The sequence below is a fragment of the Vigna umbellata genome, chromosome 2 (genome assembly GCF_029865625.1).
Source record: "Vigna umbellata cultivar VRB3 chromosome 2, Vumbellata_1.0, whole genome shotgun sequence".
NCBI lineage: Eukaryota > Viridiplantae > Streptophyta > Magnoliopsida > Fabales > Fabaceae > Vigna > Vigna umbellata.
This window is the reverse complement of record NC_142166.1, coordinates 37,431,880-37,455,329: the sequence shown is the minus strand read 5'-3', so window position 1 is coordinate 37,455,329 and position 23,450 is coordinate 37,431,880. Positions and strand designations below refer to the sequence as shown.

Below are 23,450 nucleotides of genomic sequence, written 5' to 3'. Positions count from 1 at the left end.
TTGCAGGCACCCTCCCCCGCGGCTTGGACAAGAAGAAGAGAGAAGACAACACAACTGGACATCGGAACAGACAACTTTGAATGTTTTGGATTAGGGTTCTAAATCCTGCTGAAACATAGTTAATCACTGAAATTAGGTAAAGGAAGGGAGATGATCTCAAGGTGATTGAGTTTGTGAGTTTGAAAGAGAATAAGAAATAAAGTGGTGGAGTTTCTTTCAAGGAATTTGAAAGTGGAAATAGAGATTTGAAGGTTAAATTTTATGAAAACTTGTGATTATTTGATAGATGTAATTAGTGAAAAATAATATATTATAATAGTGGACAGATAATATATTTGTATGATTAATATAAATAAAAAATGAAATATAATTAGAGAAAATTAATCTAAAATAAAACTTCGATGATTATTTTATAAAAAAAATAGGTATAATTAATTTAGAATAAAACGTGATTGGTTAAAAATAATTTAAATTAAATATTAAATTATAAAAGATAAAAACTTTTATTAATGAATTACTTTTGTAATTATATCTTTTATTAGTATTTCATTTAGATGCTTTATTATTTTCTCTATTAATATTATATTTAATTACTTTTTGTTTCGTTATTAAGATTATTATTGTTATTATTATTTTATTTTGTTATTATGATTATTAGTTATTACTGATAAATAAAAAGTATAAATTTTAGAAAAAATTAAGAACCATTTGGTGATTACACTCTTCATCTCATCAAATAACTTATATGAGATAGAATTTCATCTTTCACCTTCAAATACTCACTCTCACAACTAATAAATATTCTGAAAGAAAAAGAACCTAAATTATAAAATTTTTTATTGGCGGAGGGGGAATAGGATTGTTTTAATTTTTAAACTTTGTTTAAATACATGAAAAATCATATATGACAACTGTATATGGATAATCATTTTTATAATTTTTTACCTTACAAGACATATGATTCTTTTACTAGTTTATATTAAAGTAAAAGAAAAATTACATTTATCTCTTTTTAGATTTTGTTAAATAATATTCACCTTCTTAAAAGAATAACTCACTTTTTATGTTTTAATAATGTAACGCACGCATTGCTTTTATTTTAAAATATTAAAATAGAAATATTTTTTTATAAAAAAAGCTTAATGATTTAATTTATTATTGTATATTAATAATATATAAAAAATATTGTCACCCAATTATACGTTGTTTTTATAAACATATAAAAGAATCATATACTTGAAAGAGTTATTTTAATTTAAAATGTACGGTTAGATTTATTAATTTATTTTTATTTTTTACACAGCAATTAAATTAAGAGTGAAAAATAAGTAAAATAAGGAAATCAAATATTTTTTTATTAACAAGATAAAGAAGACAAGTGTTTATTTTAAAATTAAGAATGAATATAATGAAAAAACCCTGAATACAATGTAAAAACTATCATCAGTCTAATAATTGACAAGCACAACTCAGTTGATAAACTTTAAATTAATATTCGTATATTGAATACAATACCTAGCCGTAAATCGTACTAATTTCCATTTAAGAACTTTAGTTCACTCCGTTCTTCTATCTCATCAAGCAAGACAAAAGATTTCTTTAAAACCAAAAAGGCACAAGTTTACTCGATAGATAATACTTATTATAAAAGAAAATTGACACCTTAAGATGTATATAGTTGGAAGTAAAAAAATGACAACATATAACATTAATATAAATAAAAATAAAAGATGAAAAATGAACATAAAGTTTTAGCGAAAGGGAAAAATAACTAGCAGTAACAATAACGACATGAAGTTGTATTTTTGTATTCTTAATTATTGTCCTTATCCGAACTCACCAATTTGCGGTGCGTTCTGGTTCTTCCAGACACGACCAATCAACGACAACATTAAAATTGCAGAGATTATTAGTTACACTGCAATTACTAATAGTCTACTCTAACAATTATTGATGATTTAAATTACTCGAAAGTTTCTCTTTTGCGAACTATATTTAAGGTTTATAGTTATTTCATTGTCAAATTTCACATCCCAGTTACTAAGGCATTATACAAACAAATAGATAAGAACGAAAATACATTGGTTTAAGAGTGATCATTCAGGATATGATGTCGTCCACCCAAAAATGGGTGATCTCCAAATATGGAGTTTGAAAACTGCCTACGATTTGGCGAGACATTTTACAATTTAATCTTGGTAACAAAGATTCACATAACCAAAAACCATAATGAGATATGCAGGAACATGGCAAAATTATCAAAGTCGCCAAAATTCACAAACTTTTTACTTAGACAAGAGAAAGAAAACACGAATACAGGCTACACCCAGACGACTCCTTCCAACAAGTGCAACAACAATCCACCACACTAGTTCTTTTGGTATCATCACAATATACGGCGAGTTTCTTTTTTGTATCCACAGGAATAGCCAATATATGATGTACATATGCATTTTAAAACAAAGGAATTAAAGGTTGATGATTTCATGAATGCATGATGATTTTTGCCCTAAGAAACCAACTGACAAGTAAAAAAATGAAAAATGCAAAATGCTAGAAAGATGTAATCTCTCCCATCCTGGGTCATCAACAAACAATCGATCCCCAGCCTGGAAAAGCAATGTGTGGAGAAAAAAAAATTATATGGATGGCCAACAGCCTAGGGACAATTATACACAATAGGATGATGAAAAACAAATGGTCTAAGATGCAGGTTAAAAGTAAAAAAAAAAAAAAAGGAAGAGATTCACTTGAAATAAAGTACTTTGGGTGGTGTTGATGAAAACCAGTTCAACCCAGCGAATTCAACTATTCCAATAAAGCATGATCAGTTGAGGAAAAAACCGTTTTCAAGCTCGAATGGGTTTATCTTCTCATAACATCAAACTCCAAACTCATCATCCAATTCCAACTAAGAGTAACTTAGTTTCTGAATCAGGAATCAGTTGCCTCCCCGTAGCCATTCAATCAATTACTTGTTTCATGAAGACCTACACCCACATTTGCAAACTCATCGCTACCTTCTTCCTCTTGACAGACCTGGACTTAATGGTGCTCATGCAAAAGTCAGTGATGCATTGGTGATGATGCAAGAGTTAGTGACAACAAGAAGACCTTCAGACTGATAACCTTCACGTTGTCTGACCATGGAGACAAATTGACACATGCAATCCCAAGACCCACCTCGACACACCCAAATGCATGCAGATAGTTTATGACAATGGATATGCTAATCCCGATGAACCTCAAACAGATATAGCTCGAGTGATAGCCAACTTGGCCCACTCAGCAGATTCCTTAATCAAATGATCTTCTGAGGTCAAACATTCATTCAAAAAGTCTCTGCTTGACAAAGACTGCTGTATTAAAGAACCAGCATTGCTTCCCAGGGTATCAGCTAGATCTCCAAGGACCCCAATTGCTGTTTTCATAACTACTTCGTCCCTGCATTCAAAGAGGCAATGAAGTCACTAAAAGTAATGAACAAACAACAAAGAAGAAGAAAAAAGAATTTTTTTGCTTTCTTACATGTCTTTTTCCATGTATATGCTATCCAAAAACTGGAGGATGTGAGGCGCATAAGGAATCAAAAGCTGGGATTTTGATGAATTTTTAAACCCTTGAAAAATCCCAGAATATGCCTCTAATATCCCATTTCTCAAAGAATTAATGTACTCTGTCATTTCATCATCAAAACCTGATGTGTGGGCATACATCTCTGCAGCAAGTTGTAATGTGTTCATGGCATACATTAAGTATTTATTAAAGTTATCTCCTATTGCAAGTGCTATATCACCAATGCATGAAAACAGGGGGGGCTTCACAGAACGGTGTAAATTATCACTCGACAAATTTTTAAGAAGTTGTGTCATAATCCCATCACAATAAGGCAGTATTTTGTCCTCCAATGCTCTGCATATGTCCCCTACCACACCAACAGTGACAGCACAAACTTGGTACTCCTCAAAGTTCTGAAGGTCCATGTCAAGAAACTTGTAAAATTCTGGCATGTATTTCGCAAAATCAGGGCCTATCGCATAGGCAAGGGCTCCAATGGCTAGCATTGCCTCCTCATGTGCAGTGGCATTTCTAAAAGCAAAGACCCTGAAAAATAGTCCCATTATCTGATCAGAACACTGCAAGAAGACATATTTGGTACCTTCTGAAGACCCTAGCTTCTGAATAATTACTTGCATGCACCCACAGAGGAGGCCTATCAATTCACTACGCTTTTCCCGTTCATCAGAAGAAAGATTTTGCGCTTCAAGACATTTGTGCAGCTCCATCATGATGACAGAAACTAGTTGTAACACCAAAGGAGCTGTTTCATCTGTGGAACACCTAACCACTTCATTCAGGGTTTCATACGCTGAAGTTCTCAACCGCGATTCTGTAGCATCCTCTCTACGAGTAACAGTCAGAAGGGATTGAACAATATCCTGAAAAAAGGGAGTTATAGGAGATGTTGGTCCCACATCCTCATAACCCTGGGCAAGAAAATACAAAGCACCACAGGCCTTCTCAGCAACATTGGGAACATCCTTCATGCTCTGGAGGAGAACAGTAATAATCTGTTGGCAATTTCCCTCATTAATAATTGGCGTACCAACAATTGAACTGTGAAGAAATTCAAACATTCGTCCCAATGTCCAAGCAGTGGTGTCTTTCACATGGTTGTTTGGGTCCTTCACTAAAGCACTGAGCATAAATGGTAACGCATGGTTAACAAGAGGTGCTAATTTGTCAGGGGAAGGCCCCTCCAAGATAGATCCAAAAGCGTAAGAGGCTGCCTCCCTTTGCCTCCAATCTGGTTTGGTTATATTCTCCTCAATGAAGGGCATTACCAGTGGCACAATATCATCTCCAACAGTACGAGCAACTAAACCAAGGCATGTACCACCTGCCATTGCAATATTCCATGCACCTTCGTCCAGATCCTGATCTTCTTCTTGTTTGAGTAATGTTTCCAGCAGCAGAGGGATAAGTGCAGGAAGGGCTTGCTTTATAAAATAAAAACAAGGTATTTCAGAGTCTCCATTGGAATCACCTATATATTCTTCCAAGATATCAGTCTCCTCATCACAAATTGTACTCCAAAACTCTATGGCTTGAAGAGCAACAGGCTCCTCATCACCCCTAACAGCCTTTGCCGTGATGTTATATATATCCTGGATGTAAGGAGCTAGTTTCTCATAATACATGGCAGCAATAGAGACCAAACATTCAAAGGCTGCTTGACGTATTTTCACTTCTGGGGATATAGTTGTTTCACAAACAACTCTCATTATATAATCACGCTCCATATCATTGGTAAAATTAGCCTGAGCAAATCCAAGAGCATTGTATAACGCAATTGTAGCAGCAAGCCTAACATCATTATTCCCTTCAGATGCATTCATACCTTGAACTACAGCGGTAAGTATTTTATTTACTTGTTCCTGATCAACAACCTGAGGAGATACTTCCTCACACAAATACCCTAGAGTCTCCAAAGTTGCCTGCTTTACATGAGTAGGTACTTGATGAATATTTGATAGAAGTGACCCGATCAGCTCAGGCCACTGTTTCTGAGGAAGCTCAATTCCAGCAACTTTAGCAATTACTTGAGTTGCTGTAGATCGAGCTTCAAGGGCAAGAGAAGAGAGTGTTTGCAGCAAGCATGACTTAACTTGAGCTTTCGCCACAGGGTCCAGAGACAACCATCTTTGAACCAATTCCTGCTTTCTGCTTTCATCCTTGGCATCCAAAGCATTTTTCAGTATTAGACCTGCCAACTTTCGGCTATCAACCGGTTTATCTTCACTTGCTAATTCTCCAGACAGAGAGACCAAGAATCCAGGAAGGTTTTGCTCCTGAAATTGTCGCAGAGTGTCCTCGGCATGCTTCCGGACATTCCCATCAATTGATTGAGCATTCAAAAGTACCTGAGTAACTTCCATTGCCATACTCTACCTAATGGCACAAAACAATCAGCTCCCGATTGTTCAATCACGAGTGAAAATTCAAAGAAGAAAAATATGGGAGGGGGGATTTAATTGAAGAAGCAAATCTCTATTAATAATTAAACTATCCCAACCCCAGATCCATAATCACCTAAATGACCAGCACATTAAGAATTCAAAAATAGAAATACTATGATATCAAGCAAGAAAATAACTTTTATAAATTCACGTGACTCTAGAACAAAGCACACAAAAAGAACTGGACAAACCTATATTTAAATTCGATACCTCAAAAGTACATGTCCTATATATTATCCGACTAATCGAAATGATACACCTAATTTAGATGCGTTTTCCGGTCTCTATAATGATAACTAGAAAACAAAAACCAATTAAATCCGCAAACAAGTGCATATGGAATACAGTTTTTGTGGCCACAAGAACAGTTGACTTTGGCAACCGCTCGCGCCTCATCTCATCCAATTATCCGAGTGAGAAGCCACAGAATCAATCAACCACAGATCGAAACCAAGTCAACACAAACAATAATTCATATCAATCGCAATTCAAAAAAGTAACAGAACCATCAAATCAAAGCACTCAAACAAGATTGAAACAAGAGAAAACGAAAACCTAAAACGCAAAAAAAAAAAGGCGAATCGGATAGGTAAATAGAAAGAAAAAATGACAGAAGAAAAACGAGATCGGATAAATAAAATCACCTGGAATCGGCAAAGAGATCTGAAGAATCGAAGCGAAGAAGAGAGAGTGAGTGATAGAGTCGGAGAATAGAGTGAATAACAAGAGGAAGATGAAGAAGCAACTGCAACAGCCAAGGGCAATAGGATTCGAAATATTAGAAATAAAAATATAAAAAATTATATAATTGTAAAAGCACGCGCTAACAATAATCGCGCTAATTATATTTCTTTAGCAATAAATATAAGGATTATTATTTTGGGACTTTGAAGTAATTCATATTTGTTGAGTACGAGTTATTAGTGTTAATCTGATTTAGAGAATAATTAATGGATTAGTGATAGCGTGTGCTGTGTACAGCGTAAAGGCGGTGTCTTTTGCCCGGGCGACGGGCCCGCGTTTGAATTGAATAAAATTATTGTTTTTTGTTTTTGGTGTCATCCATAATTGAAGGAAACTGATTTGCATTTGCATAACATTTCAATTATTTAAGAGAGAATAAGTCAATCATATCAACGTCTATTGTTCTACTTCCATGAATTTGTTGACCTTCTTAGACTCTTATCAACGGCCTCCATTTCATTCTTCTGTTGTTACTTTTCCTATTTTAATATATATATATTAGTAACTCTAAGATTAAGGATAAAAAATAAATTATTTATATTTAAGCCATTTATTTATAAGTACAGTCGTTTTAAGAAACTGTTTTTTTTTAAGTCATACGAGTTGAGAAAACTAAACCTCATTAAGGCCAATAATAATCCATCTATAACTATATAATGAGGAATATATTATTATTATTATTATTTAGTGCGTAATTTTTCGTATAAAATTTGATTAAGTCGTTATTTATATGTTTTAATTAGTTCATTCCTTTACAACTCTTTTTTTCATAATAATGAATATATTAATGTGTCTAGTTAACAACACGAAACAATTATTAACTAATTTCCAAATTCTTTTTACTTAGTGATCTGACGTTCCAACGTGATTAAGTATTATGGGTGAGGATGAGTATTTGTTAGAAGTTTTGATACTTAAATAACGAATTAAGTGACTTTTATATGATAAAAACTCAGTAACTTTAGTCAACTTTATTTGATTTTTAATTGGTTTATTTTTTTTTTCAAAAATTAAAATTGATTATTCAACACATAAAAATTAACTAAGTTACCACAACTTTTTCTGAAAAAAAAATCACTAAATTCTTTGCCGACCATTAAGATTAACAACACGTAATAAATGCTTACATACTATATGCCATTTAGGATGTTCAAATTCAATCAAATATATAAAAACATCCAAAGTTATTCAAAAGAATGGATTAGAACCATTTTTTTTTAAATAATAATCATTTTTAGAGGAAAAATAAAAATGTTTGTGAATTGGTTTCATTTCAAATAAGTACAAAGTAAAACAAATATTAAATGGAGAATTATTTTTTAGTGTTCACATGTTTTTCCAAATTTACCCTTCAAATGATGGGTTTTTTTTTTTAAATTTAATCATTTTTTTTAAATTTACCATTTTTAAGTTAAATAAATAAAAATTCATTTACAAAATAAATAAAATCTATTTAATAATTGTAAAACTTATTTATGTTTATTTTTATAATTATAATTTCAATATTATTTTTGTTACCTTAAAAAAAATGAGCACATGAGTTTTCATTAGTAAATAATAATATTTGTTAAATAATTTATGTGTTTGTTTTATTCAATGGTAAAAGAAATTTTACACATGAAACATTGATATATTTAGAGATATATTTGTAATTGAGTATATTTAAAAAATTATGTATTTGTTATCTAAATAACTATATATATATATAATGAGATATAGTAATTAGAGATGAATGGTGATATTTAAAATTTTAAAAGACTGTTTCATAGAGAATTACTCGATTCTCTCATTAATTATTAGAGTGTTAGAGATTTCTCAACAAGTAAATCTTTCTTTGATCTTAATTAATAATTCGATGATTAGTTTTTAAAGTTCCAACTCAACTTTCTAAAATTCATTCTTTTCATATTAAAGGAAATACACTCTACACTAAAAATAGGAGGAAAGCAAAAGAGAATAAAAAAATAGGAGAAAATACTTTTTTTCTTATTTAGTTCACAATAAGAGAAAAAAAAATTAAAAAATAACTTCTTTTTATGTTTTTATTGTCTTTCATTTCAAATAATGAATAAAAGCATTTTTTTCATAAATTTAAAATATTTTAAATCTTGTCCTCTGACTAAATATTTTAATATTGTAAAACTCCAGAAAATGGTGTTTTAGAAGTAGTGGTAATCTAAAAATAATGAGACTCGATTATTTTAATATTAAACGATTTTATTATAAATAGTTTTGTTGTAAATGAGTTTCATTATTTTAAAACGTACCATCTCTAGAAACTACTTTTCTAGAGTTCTCTACCTTCTCTCTAAGAGTTCTTGATCTCAAGTCATCTATTTGATGATCAGGAGGTGCTAGATGATCACGGCGTCAAGGTCTACCATTCTATCCGATCAATTTGGTGTTTAGAGTAAGTAAGTTTTCATCCCTTTTCTTGTTCCTTTTCTTGATCCTTGATCATGCAAAGAGGAACTATTTTGCATGTATCAAGTGATCTTCTTCCTTGATTATTGGTTCAATTTGGGATCTAAGATTTGTCTCCAATCGCCAATTGATGATTCGTAGGTGTTTCTAGAAATTCCTTGTGCGAGAAGTAATCGAGGCATTATTTGAGCTTTGTATCATCGATGTAAGGTAAGGGAAGCTAGAGTTTTCTTTAAATCATGCTAATTGTGCATGTTAAAGAGTGTATGAATATTGAATGGTTGAAGTAAAATTATGTTCTGTGAGTGTAGGTATAGAAATCAATTTTATGTTTAATGCTTTGGGTGATGATGAATGTTGTATAATTATGTTGAATCTATTTGTATGAGTTTTTATGTTGGATTTGGTGTTGATGAAGTGAATTATGATGATTGAATTATTGGGAGCAATGATTATTATTGAGTGTATATTATTGTGGTCTAAAAATGAGGTTTTGGGCAAGGAAATTGTGTGAGAAGTGTTTTGAACTGGCTAGGGGTATTGGGAGTTGGTTATAAGTTTATTTGTGAGCTGTTTCTAACAATTAAAATAGAAGAGATATGAAGTGTGAGTGTGTGGTGGTGATTAGGTAGAGTTCAACTTGGTTGAGAACTCAATTTTTAGGAAGTGGACTAGTGAAAATCTGAGTTGTAGGTTTTGTGCTTGTATGATCAATTTAGGGGGTCTTGGTGAGTCATATGGGACTTATTAGAGTCCCTAAGTTACTTGAAATTGTGTCACAAAGGGTATAATTCAATTTGGGTCTATAAGTTGAGCTTTTGTAAGTTTTTGGGTGAAATCTTGAGGCTACTTATTTAGATTGATGTTAGAAGGGTTTAGACACACTTAGTTAAGTTTAATTGAGTATATAAAACAATCTAGGAGAGTTGGAAGTTGATAAAAATAGTTAGAATAGGTAAAAATTTGTATAGGTTGCGTAATTCTACATAATTGGTGCTGTAGACTCGCTGAGCGAGTGGTTGTAGAAATGAGTTTTCTGTCTAAGGACTTTCGCTCAGCGAGAGGGTGCGCTCAGCAAATGGTTGAGGTCTAACAGTACTGTCAGTTTTATTTGGATAACGAGTGGATTGTGCTGAGCAAGTAGGCTTTAGCTGAGCGAACAGACTTGGTGCACTGAGCGAAAATATCATATTTTCAACTAAGTTTTTATATGTTTTCTTAAAGTGTGTACAATGTATATGAATATTTGAATGATTGGTTTCTATTACTTGTGGAGTATGAATTAAATTGTAATATGAATTGAAATACATAATGTTTGATCATTGATGTTATGTATGTATTATTGGAAGTTTTTTTAATGGACGTAATTCCATGACTCAGGGTAAGATTTCATGGTAGTGCCTTGGTTGATGTTGATGTTGTTGTATGAATGTATGGAGCTTTGAAATGGCAAGTCTATTCCGACACTCTAATGATCATTCCTTCTCAAGTCGAGAGGAATGATGCATGTGGTGAGAGTAGCGGGAGGTTCTTGTTTATAGGCTTTAAATTTAACCCTAGGCATTGAATATGGACAAACATTGTATGGTGTTGGGGAGTGTCAGTTGTACCATACAAGTGCACAGACTATTAATAGTTCGACATTCATACCTAATCCAGATGAGTCTTGATGAGGTCTTTTCATGTTAAGATGTTTGGGCTGATATATGTGATTTAAATGATTTATGTATGCTACGTTATAATTGTGATATGATTTCTTTGGTATCTAGCTTACCCTTGATTTTCTGTGTCTGACTTTGTATGTTGTTTCTCGTTTGCGATGATCACCTAATTGTGTGAGCTTAGGGATTCACCTTTTCAGTTGTTCAAGCAAGAGGTGAGGGAGAAGCAGATGAGTTGCTGGGTAGATCTACAGAAGTAGAGCTCTTCTTTTAAGGATGTTTGTTTTACCTAGTTGTTCTTGTAGCATCTATGTAACGTTTCATTTTGGTAGTTTTATACTATTAAAATGAGATGTTACATTAATGGTATCATAGCAGTTCGTCCTTAGGAGGACATATGGATTGTGAGTTTGTCGTGTCTTCCCTATGAAGAATTGATTCTAAATGGTATGGTTTACCATTTCCTCCAAGTGTAGATAGTATAGTTGTGTATTTAACTGGAAGTTTTGAGAACAGAAAACGTCTTGATAGGAGTAATGAGGGTGCACACTCATGACTATATTAGAGATGATTTTCCTTTTTTAATTCTAAAGGTTTGGGGAAAAGAAAGGGTTGTGATTCTAGTGTTGTTGTCGATAGTAATTTTTGTCTTGTTCTTGCCTTTATAATAGTATATTGTGCTCTATAGTGATAGAGGAATGCATATTCAAGGACAACTTGACCTATATACCTTTATTAGAATTGATTTAAGCCTTTGAGACAAATTCTTGCCTCGAAGATAAGGAATTAGAAGACCAAAATGTAGGTTTAAAAGGAGGGGTGAAGATATTGGAGTTTAAAAGTAATGTTTTTGGGCGAAGAAGTTTTCAAGAATAGAGTCAAAAGATCAGATATCGTACGTTTCACAAAAAAAGTTGAGTTCAAAGGCTAGAATAAGAGGAGCTTTGGGTAAGCATTGGTGTAGCAAGGTTTGAGAAATCAGTTTGGTTCTATGTATCAGTAACGTTAGAGGTAAGAAGAAAGGAAAGTGTTGGTGAGCAACGGAGTAACATTGGGTGAGATTGGCAACATGGTTTGGTATATCAAGGATGTTTGAGATTTGAAGAAGAAAGGTGGTGGAAGGTTTAAAGCTTGAGTTAAGAAAGGATTAAGAATTTGAAAGTGGACCCAGGGTTGAGGAACAATTGTGTAGGGTTAAATTTCCAAGTTGAGAGAATATGAGGTCTTTGAAAAAGAATGAAGTATTGTAAGGGTCTTAAGTTAAGTAAATTAGAAGGAGATGGTTAGGTTTTATCAGCAACTGGATGCATCAGAGTCAAGTTTAGAATGATGTTTCAAGATTAGTAGCTCGCATAGAAGAAATGTTTGATCGTGAGTTAAGATGAAAGATTTCAAGTGTTGAAGGGAGGAGTACATGAGAACGTTAGTTTTTTAAGGAAAATGTAAGGTAAGAGAATTAAGAGTACAAGGTGTGAGGAATTGAGAAGAAAGGTCTTCAAACAAATAAAATGGGAGTGGCTACAATATAAGTTGTTGAAGTGATTATCGAGATGATCAAATAGTTGGGTGTGTTGAGAGGTTTAGGGATATGAGGATGCATATTGAGTTGAAGTAAATTTTTATCAAGTATTGTTTGGTGGTGGTGTTGAGTGATCGACTAAGTTTGATCAAGAGGAAAACAATTGTTGGGTGTTAGGTTATAGAAGACATTGAGACTGTGGGATTTGGAGTAGGTCAGAAAGTTTGCTTGAGGTTTCGAGTTGAAGAGGTAATTTTTGAAGAAAGTTTGAGAGTAAGTTGACAATGTTTGTTATAGTAGGGGTTCCATGAAGATTTCTATGTTAGGTGGCATTTGACGAGGTGATCAAAGTACTTAAGTTGGAGGTTTATGTGAAGTAATTTCTTTGTAAATTTGAAGCTTGACCTTATGAGAGAATGAATTGATTATAAGTCTTGTTCTAAGGGAGTTTTAGTCTTCGAGAGGGGTTGCTCGTTTTGAGAAAAGGAAAACAATTGTGATGCATCAAGGGTGGATTAAGATATAGTTAAGGATCAATGTTATGTGAATCAAGGTAGTTTAGCAAACGCAAGTGAAGGAAAGATGAAGTTGTTTCTTTAATAAGATAGGAGTGTGATTGCAATGATGGTTTAGTTGTGTTTCAATCTCCTTTTTTGTGGTTTTTGATCTTCAAAAGAATTGCTAACACTTATGTACTACACAATATCTATGGTATTATGAATAATTTTATTCAATATTAAACTATTGATCACTCTACTGAGTATTATTGAATTTTTGTATTTAGCTTTTTGAAACAAAAAATTTATTGTTTGTGAAGTAGCTTAATGGGAAAAAAATGCTTAGGTGTTTAAAAATGGTATAAAAGATACTTCTAGGTCAGGAGTGATAGGACAAAATCTTAGTGAAAAAGAATTAGAAATAACTTAAAAATAGTAAACCATGTCAACCTAAGTCTTCTCCTTCATTTGATTTACAATTATACTTACTTTTATCCCTTTTAATGGAATCAATTCTGTTGTACCAAATGCGGATGTAAGTTGGCCAACGCAATAGTTAAAACACCTAATCCCATCTAAAGTGGAAATTAAATAAAATGATAGCATTGTTAAAAAAGGTAGCATTGTTTTATAAACAGTAATATATTTATGCAGTTGAAAACAAATTTCGTGCAATGAAATGAAAAACGAGTTAACGTTTCAAATCACACATTTAAAAACTAAATTAATTCTTAAAATCAAGATAAAGAATTAATCTTAATCATCAATTTACTTAACAATCATTACTGTTCACAATTTACCTAATGAGGATTTCTAAATTTGAACTTGAGAAGACTTTTGACAATCTTCACATGTAGGAGCAAAAAGTGTATGATACATATAGAAAAAAAAATTATTTGTATCTTTTATATTCTTCTAAATCAAGATATTTCTCATCATCATTGAATTAAAAAATAATCAATGAATTAAAAAATAATTATTTTAAAATAATTTGATAAAATTATTATAGTTAATAAAAAATGTTTTTATTTTTTAAAAAATTCACCTACAAATTTTAGAAGATTGTGAATACATAATATATAAATTTTCAATTTTATATTAATATTTATTATTTATGTAATAACCTAAATTAGTAGTTTTATAGGTTTCTTCTGTCGTTACATTACCACCCAATACGATATCTTTAACATTGCAGGACCTGTCGACTCATTGGATGCATCATTTATCTCACTATAACACCCCAATTTTTCGAGATGTCACGGTGTAAATTTTGTTTTAAAATTTTTCTATAAAACATTCATTTAAGATAATGACATTGGTTCATGAATGATTTGACTGTGATGTTGATACCGTGATGAAATATGTTTATGATTAATTATTATGTGTTTAAAATGATTATTGTATATTATGTGTTATGATATTTCTGGTTGTTCACCCTTACATGTTGTGGTTGTAGTTTTCATCTACGATGATCGTACTTGTACAAAAGTAGATGTCGTTCCAAATAAGACTGGATTGAAGTAGTTAACGAGAGTTGGGATCTTTTACTTCGGAGTTGATTATTTATTCATTATTTAAAACGTTTTCAGACTTGGAAATTATTATGTAAAAGTGATATTTTGAGATTTTAATTTTTAACAGGTGAGGTTTATAGTTATGTGTTGCTTCCGCATTTTGATCAAATAAAGTTTTATTATCTTAAATGAATGTTTTATAGAAAAGTTTTAAAAAAATTTACACCGTGACATCTCAAAAAATCATGTTGTTACAACCACTCCATCAATACCTCTTGGGTTTGTTGCTCACAGGGAGTTTGGTAAGGTTTATAAGTTGTGCCACTCTCTTTATGGCCTTAAGCAATCTCCACGTGATTGGTTTGGTAAATTGAACTCAATTGTTCAAACTTTTGGACTAAAACTCAGTGAAGCAAATAATTTAGTTTTCTACTATAATACCCTTCTTGGGAAATACACTTACCTAATCATCTATGTTGATGACATAGTCATTACATGAAATGATATTGCTAGAATTTCTCAATTGAAGGAGTACTTGTGAAAAGATTTTCAAACCAAGGATTATGGAAGTTTCAAATATTATTTGGACATTGAGGTAACTCAGTCAAAAGATGGGGTTGTAATCTCTCAAAGGAAGTACAATTTTGACATTCTACAACAAACATGCATGCTAGGTACAGATAATTCAATGGACCAAAATAAAAAACTAATGATGGAAGAAGGTAAATCATTATTTGATTTAGAAAGATATAGGTGACTAGTTTTGAAGCTAATTTATCTTACTATTACGAAACTTGATCTATCTTTTGCAATTGGAGTGTTTAGTCAGTTTATGCAGACACCACGTATTGCCGTTAGAATGGTATCATCTATATTTTAAGGTCCCAAAAATAGCTTTAGGACAACATTTTCCATATGAAGATAAAGGAAATATTCAAGTCTCCAGATGTTGATTGGGCAAACTCCCTTACAGATAGATGCTCTACTACAGGATATTATGTCTTCCTTGGAAAAAATATTATCTTATGGAAAAGTAAGAAGCAAAATGTAGTAGCTGGTCAATTGTTGAAGCTGAAGATCGAATAATGATGTCTCTTACTTGTGAACTTACATGGATAAAACAATTTCTTTGAGAGCTTAATTTATGTGAAATTCAAACCATGAAGATCTACAATGTCAACCAAGTTGCCCTCCACATTGCATCAAATCCAATGTTTAATGAGATGACTAAACATAGAAATATTCGTGAAAAATTGTTGTCCAAAGAAATTTTTATTGAGTTTGTTGGATCAAATACAGATATGTTGACCAAGCCCTAAAGGGAATCTTGAAGTGAGTTCATTTATTTCAGGCTTGATGCATACAAATTGTATGCTCCAACATAAGGTGGAGTGTTAGAATAATTATATCTATGTATTATCATTAAGTCTAAGTATAGAAGATATAATATTGGAAACATCTATTCGTTGTATCTATAATCGTACCTAATTATATATTTAGGTATATAGTGTAGTCTCTTAATCTTACCTAGATTCTTATATCAATTTTTCATTATAAACAAAAGATTGAGAGATTAATCCTTTAAACCCTCTAAACATTTAGATCTTAAATAAGCTTTTTGTCTCATTAGGTTTTTCATCTATTTATTTAGAAAACTCGAATCTCTACCTTGAATATTTTCATGTGTTACATCATTTTTATCCTATTCATCCAATTTGCTTTCATCCATTAAGGTGATGAAAACATTGATATTTTACATTGATTTACATGAGCGTATGATTCTATTACCATATAAAGGATGCTAAGCAACTTATTTGGGTATCTGAGTTCTAAATGTTATACTTCTTCTCTTGTTTGAATTGTTAAGAGTAAGTAATAAAGTGCTTAAACTTTATCATCTAAATATGCGAGCTAAGAACCATCAAGAAATTGTATTCTAAAAGTGTAGAGAAAGTAAACTCTAATATAATAGAAAATAGCTCATCTACTTACAAATAAGGCGTTGTTGTTTAATTACAAGTGATCACGTAATATATTAAATTATTTTAAAAATAGTATCTATACTATTTAATTAATTGAGAGTATAATTTTCCTACACGATCTATCCATAAAAATTGAAATATAACTCGAGAATAAATAGTTTATCCACGTAGTATAAGACATTTATATAATATTATAAAATCACAAACTTCCACATATCATACGTTTAAGTTTAATAATACCCACTATAAAATCCATATTGTTTATAGTTTGTTTAGAAGTTAAAATCTTGACATAACACGGTTAAAAATGAGTATGAAAGTGTATGGTTTTTATATTGAAAGAAAATGTAGAAAGGAGAAAATAAATTAGTGACATATGGGTAATGAAACTCATACTATAAGCTAAAACAACAGAAAAGTATAAAAAGTCCTTAAGATTATCATTACATTGACTCTTTGCTTTGCTAGCTGGTTCGCACACTCGCTGCCTCTCCAAAGGAACGCTGAAATACTAAGTTGGAGTGGAATTCTGGAGAAATCTGATTTTGAGCAACACAGCATGATAGTTGGAGGTGTTCATAAACCTTGTTAATGAGGTCAAAGCTAGTTCGTGTCTCACAGGAGACTATGGATTAAAAATGACCCCGAGAGTTTAAATATAAATTATTATAAAAAATTATAAAATTCAGCTCGGTTTAAAAAATTATAAAATTAACATGATGATAAAAGAACCGCTTGCCCTGACAAAAGTGTAAAATCATTTTTAAATTTTTAAAAGGCGTACAACTTTTTTTAAATGATCATAAAATTTCTAATTTCTAATATTTTTCTAAGCATTAGGCATAAACTACGACAAATATCACTGTTTGTTAAATAATGGCGCAAGCAAATAAATAAATAAATAAAAGAACGTTTTATCATGTTTTTTTACCTTTAATTTTACTTATTTACTAAAAAAAACAAAACATTTGTAATCCCATGCCTTGCTCTGTTTTTTTCTGTGCATAACAAAAAGAATATTATGCCTTTTTTTGGATTTCTAATACATTGACTAACTTGATACGTTAATTAATGTTAATAATCAAACTCGTATTAACTTCATATTCCGTCGTTCTTGAAAAAGATGGAAAGGGAGAAAAGAGTGAGACCAAAAACATCAGATTCCACGTACTTGCGACAGCATGATCAATCAAAGATTTCACGCGAATCCAGATAATCTTAACACCAATTTAAGATCTAAAATAACCCTGTAAATCTGTATCACCTTCAATCGAAGGGGTGGTAGAAGGTTTTCCGAGGAACGTATATCGTTACAGATTTTCTCCCTTTCCCTGTTTACTCTCTCTAGTTTCCTTCTATATCTTTGAATTGAGCAGAGGAACAATATTAAAACAGAATATACCTGATGAACAATTACCTAAGCGGTGCATAGACAGAAAAGGGTGTATACACCATGCGTAAGGACAAAAAAAAGTTATATAGACACGTACATCCTGAAGGGATTAGGATAAATGGTTGCATTGGCCAGAACCAGCATGAAGCAAACAAGCAATCAGTTTACTTCCCCCACGTGCTGCAAACACGGCCAGCTTGGCTCACAGATGTCTCGCGGTGAATTCCCATCATTATCTTTTGAATTTATGTCTGCATTATGCTTCACTAAATACTCAGCTATGCCTTCTCTCTCACACGTAACAGCGTAATGCAAGGCAGTTTGTCCATCATTATCCTTTAAAAAAGAAAACATAATATCAACAGAAAGTGGAAGAGACATTAGTATCATTAACTGTAAAATGCCAAAAAGCATCTCCAAAAGCCTAAGCTAAACTACGATATTATTCAACTTCTGCAGTGAGGTTTGTCTGGTTCAGAATTGAGGTTCAGCTCCGTTTTCATTCTGGGGAGTTACGGCAATGTCATGAAATATGAGTAGTCCCTGACGTTAATGCATATATTATTGATTCTAAAGCATATGGAATACCTTGGCATTCACATCAGCATTCTTGCTCAGAAGCAACTCTGTGACATTAAGGTGGCCACGATCCACAGCCCAGTGTAATGGTGTCCGGCCCTCACTGTCTGCATTCATTTCAAAAACGCATGTTGATATAAAAAGGAAAAATAATAACAAGAGTCAAAAGCAAATATTAATTTGATAAGCCACTGTCACGACATGGCAAATATCAATAATGATGAGATTGCATAGGAACCTTTAGTGACTAGGTGGCAGTCAAGGGAGAAAAACTTTTATCCACATCCCTAATATCATCTGATGACCAATGTTATTGTATCCTCTACAGTTAAAATAATCAAGACTTTCCCCTACTGTATCAAACTTGTCATAGAGAAGAGCAACTAGAGTGAATATAGCTACTTCTTTATATCAAGCTTTCATATCTAAATGAAAAGAAAATAAAATACACACAAAATCACCGGTATATCTCTTCGCCCACAAATGTAGGAATCAGGAGAACAAATGGGAACGAAATTAAATTGAAGGTTGAACATGTAACAAGACAGATTTCTCCACTTCAGCTAATTTTCACAATAAAAAGGAAATTACTAAAGCCCATGTCCTAGAATATTTATTCCTTTTGTGCCACATCAGTCACCAGTCAATTTTCTATCTTCAAATGCACCTTCAAGCAATTACACAGGCTTGCTGATTAATATTGGAACTCTCAACTTTCATAATCAACAAATGGGAAAAAGAAAAAGAAATGTGTAATTTGGAGAAACAGATGAATGGGAACTCTTGGCACAAGAAACATGTTTTCAACGTTTCAACTTGTTCTCCATTCTCCTTCCTCACATTTTGTTACATTTTTTTCTTTCCAATCTCACTCCAACTCTTACCTTGAAAGATGAAAAGAAAAGATTCTCCACTTCATGCAACCAATCCGATGAGAATAAAAGACTCTCCATTTCATGCAGCTTCTAAGGGAAGAGTTGCCCTTAGGAGAAGGTTCTAAACAAGGTAAAGCTCCCCGTCATATTTTGGTTCTCTTGTGACCCCTACAATATAATTTTTTAAACCTTTTCTATTTACAGATTGTTATATTCCATGTTTACCTGCATGTAATTATTCTCACTTTAGAGGACACAAAGATTACTGTTTCTACCATGATTCGCTTAAAAGTTTCCTGATTTTTATTCTCTCCAACATTTTATTGAAGGATATTTAAGGAAGTTGTTTTGGTATCTCATAGTAAATAATATCTCTGAAGTTTTAGCCTTCAACAAAGATGAATGGTGTCAGGTGTTGGCTTCACCAAGTGGGATAAGGCTTTTGTTGTTGCAGTTTACATTTTAATGAAGTGGTCATGAACTATCTTCGTTATCTTAGCATATTCTGCTGGAGTTGTGATAGAAAAGAACCACCCTTGCATTGTTATGGCCTTTCTAACTCATGGTACATGTTATGCCCTCACTTAGTTTATACAAGTCACCATTCTTATTTTATACATGTTATCATGCAACTGGGCTGCAAGCTATTTGGAGTTATGGTCCCTCCAAGGACATTATTTCTTTTACAGGCCTCCACTAGATTTATAGTTCCCTCTTGGATTTTTTAGCAAGTATAACTCTACAGCTATAGGAGACTCGTCATGAATATATTGAATTGCATTAAATATTGTAATGTAATGGAACAATATATACCGTATTTGTTGATATTCCTAGACTGCATACGGACACACACATATCTTCCAACAGGCGATTATTATCTTTTTGATGTTGAAAATGTATACACTAAAGAATTTTTGGTCAAACTGAAAATACAATTTCTTTCAGCAAAAGGATCTCGGTAACCATGTTTTGAGCAACTTAGGCTTACCAGGGTAAGTAGTATTTCAATTAGTAACTTAGCGTGTGTACCAATTATGGGTTGGGTTTTGGGTTGTAATTCATAAGTCATAACAAAAACATAGCACCTGCCTTTGGTTTTAAAAACAGTGAAAACAAATTTACTCATGTTAGACTTATCAAGCAATGCTGCTAAAATTCAGGTAGATGACGTTTCACTAAATCACTGACTGTAATTTCTAGAGCTAGCCACAATTTTTTATTAGGAGCTTGATCCATTCAAAAACCAAAAAAAAAAAACATTACTGACAGCTCACAGCTCGGTAGAGAATAATGTTTACACAAAGAAAAGCAAATAGCTATTATAAATAACTCACCTTTCAAATTAACTGAAACACCATTTTCAATACACTTGAGAAGATTAGCCATATCTCCTTCCCTGGCAAATCCATGAATGGCTTCCATTTGCCTGTAAAGGAAGAAAATTAAAAATCAATATGCCTATCAATACTTTGTTCATTCCAGAAACAGTGCCCTTTTCACGATGAAGCACCTAACTACTGAGTTTTATAATTTTGTGGCTGATCAAAAGTTTTTATTCATCAACAAATATCCTTGATACTTGGTATATATTAAGTTTGACAATTTGTAACTTCTAAAAAATCTTGTGATCAGCTCATATAATCCCCCAAAATGTCAAAGGATCAAGGAGTTTAGTGATAGGTGAGGGTTGATGATTAATGTAAAGACAGGGTGGTGTACAAAAAAGAGGAAATGAGACCTGAACTGCATCCATATTAAAAATAAATACTTCAGAAGGATTTGTATTAGTAGTATTATCAAGTAAACTATAGAAACCATTCCAAAAATAGGTGAAAAAAATTCCCACTTAGAGAGAATTACACACAAAGTAATTCCGTTAAATAATTAGTTATAAGAAATAAATCATCAAAAGCATTAAATTAAAAATTTCACTGTTATATACGTGACTTTGCTGGGAGGTACGTATTGGTAAGTTGTGATCAGCAATGAACATGATTTATATGCATAATAGTTTTTGAAATTCATAATAAAAAGACATAAAAATTCACATATAGCAACAAGAAATCTTGTAGGACCAAAGCAGATTAGAGATTAGTAAAAAAACTAAACCCTCTGACTTATCCTTTCAAGACCCGCCATTCTAAATACATTAAAGTCATCAAGGAAATATCATTATAATTACATTTAGCTCCACACACACATAGGGTCCCAGAACAAATTATTATTGGCTTTAGGAATCTTACGAGTCGCTGCCATATTCTTCTTCATAAACAAAAGTACTGAAAACTGGCCCCATTGGTCCCTTAGCCTCTGAACCAGAGCCAGCACCATCACCACTTCTACTCCTCTGTTACAGAAGCTTTATGAGTTAGGCAAAGCAATGAAAAAATAAACACACCAAGAATGTATTTAAACATACTACTTTGATTCTAAATATAATATTTCCTCCTTTTGGAGAAAGTAGCGATTCATCCATCTAAAGCTAAAGAAGAAATAGCATTTTGGCTCACCAAAGATGAACCATCAAGCCAAGCAGGATACAGTTCAGTCACAATATCAATGTACTTCTGCATTGCATCTTCAGGAGGCATCGCGCCCAATTTCTGCCACGCTTGCCTACAAAAGAGGGTAATGCGACAGGTAAGGGAAAAAACATCAGTTGCCCATTTACATACAATATTCAGTAATAGTACGTCAGATATTCCGCAAACACTTAGGTTTTAAAAAAAATAAACATTACTTACATAAAAAGAAAAAACCATAAAGAAAAAGACGAAGAGGATTTGTATTTGTGGTATCAGTCTCAGCTTTAATAGTACAAACTACAAATACATCCAAAACAAGCTCAATGATCGCCAATCCTACATTTCACACACTGCTGTATAAACACTCAGAAGAGCACGAAAGATTACTAATTTATACTATTTCAATCTCTTCTCCTTTTTCTTTTCCTCTACAGTGTCACTTCTGCAGAAAGCGCATATAAGAACAGAGAATAGCGAAGAATATACCATTTAGCACGTGCGGTCATTTTGAGGGGCGAAGGTTGGGGCGTGCTGCAGGGACCTTCGGTGGCAATCTTGTACAACCCGTAGAGCTGGAGCTGCAAGTCGCTCGACACCTTCTGCGAGAGCCGATCAGCGGCGGCGGCGGCCACGAACGCCGTCGCTGCGCTGAATGCCTCGTCCAATTCGGTGCTCTCCACACCTTCCCAATCATCATCGTCGTAGTCGCCGTCACTATCATTCCTCACGCTACCGTGCTCGGCCACCACGGACTGCTCCTCTAACCTGAGCGAGGCCGCAGAATCTGGAACGACGTCTTCGCGTTTAACAGCCTCGGATTCCACGCGCTCGGCGGCGGCGGTGGCAATGGCAGCGCGCGTGACGGTGAGGTTGTCATCTTTGAATGAAACGACGATGGAGATGAGCTTGGCGAGAAGGTAAGAGAAAATGAGGCCGACAATAATCGATTGGAGGAGAGACTGCCACTCGGCCATGGCGGTTGACGAAACCCTAGAAGCTAAAAATAGGTTCACGAAGAAATCGCTTCAGTCGCGAGGGTGAGCTAAAACCCTAGCGAGAGTAGGAGATAAAGCATGTTGGGATTGATGACGGAGAAATTGAGAAGATTGCAGAGGAATTTCACAATGGAGCATGCGCTGGCACGGTGGGAACGGAGAGGATTCTCTCTCTCTCTCTCTCTCTCTCTCTGTGCTGTTGGCGCTGGGGGACACTTATCAGGTGCTTCCTGGAATTATCTGTGCTTTACCGTATAGTTGTTGAAAGAGCGACACGTGTTAACTTTTAATGAGTCTACGTGAGATCGCCACCGGCGATCCGTGATTCAAAGGGTTAAAGAGAATGGAGAAAAGGAAACGAATCTTTGGAATAATTATGCTTTACCAACGAGATGGACCAGGTTGTTGAATGCTCTTCCTTTTGATTTCGAATTTTCCTACTCCAAATAAGTGATGTTTTGGTTATGCGTGCTTTACCTAAATTCACTCTACAGCTAGAATACTTTGTTCTTTTAGTAAAATTTTAATTCACATCGAAGTTCTCGATTTTTTTTTAAAATATTACTAAAATGTTTTTTTACTCCTAAAGTTTGAACCAAATTTTATTTAATCCTAGTATTTAAAGTGACATTTTTTTTATCTTTCAAATGTAAAATTGACATCTAAGTATCTCAAAAATTTAAAATAATTATTTTAATCCTGTAATATATATATATATATAT

The 23,450-nt window shown here is 33.0% G+C and overlaps 2 protein-coding genes across 3 annotated transcripts; both read right to left on the bottom strand.

Moving 5' to 3' along the window:
- Positions 1-2,063: 2,063 nt before the first annotated feature.
- Positions 2,064-6,822, bottom strand: LOC148203925 (importin subunit beta-1-like). Of its 2 annotated transcripts, none has more exons than XM_088106690.1 (3): positions 6,665-6,822; positions 3,529-5,952; positions 2,064-3,444 (listed from the first exon to the last, which is right to left on the bottom strand). In XM_088106690.1, exons 2-3 carry the CDS (start codon positions 5,943-5,945, stop codon positions 3,246-3,248), a joined length of 2,616 nt encoding a protein of 871 aa, XP_087962816.1. In that variant the 5' UTR covers positions 5,946-5,952; positions 6,665-6,822; the 3' UTR covers positions 2,064-3,245. The 2 variants fall into 2 exon arrangements, with proteins under 2 accessions (XP_087962816.1, XP_087962817.1); XM_088106691.1 differs by having other exon boundaries at positions 3,529-5,948; positions 6,665-6,797.
- A 10,681-nt stretch (positions 6,823-17,503) lies between these two features.
- ACBP1 (acyl-CoA binding protein 1) lies at positions 17,504-23,153 on the bottom strand. The gene is made up of 6 exons (XM_047292753.2): positions 22,220-23,153; positions 21,719-21,824; positions 21,452-21,555; positions 20,543-20,634; positions 18,343-18,440; positions 17,504-18,090 (listed from the first exon to the last, which is right to left on the bottom strand). Exons 1-6 carry the CDS (start codon positions 22,705-22,707, stop codon positions 17,914-17,916), a joined length of 1,065 nt encoding a protein of 354 aa, XP_047148709.1. The 5' UTR covers positions 22,708-23,153; the 3' UTR covers positions 17,504-17,913.
- Between the last annotated feature and the right edge of the window lie 297 nt (positions 23,154-23,450).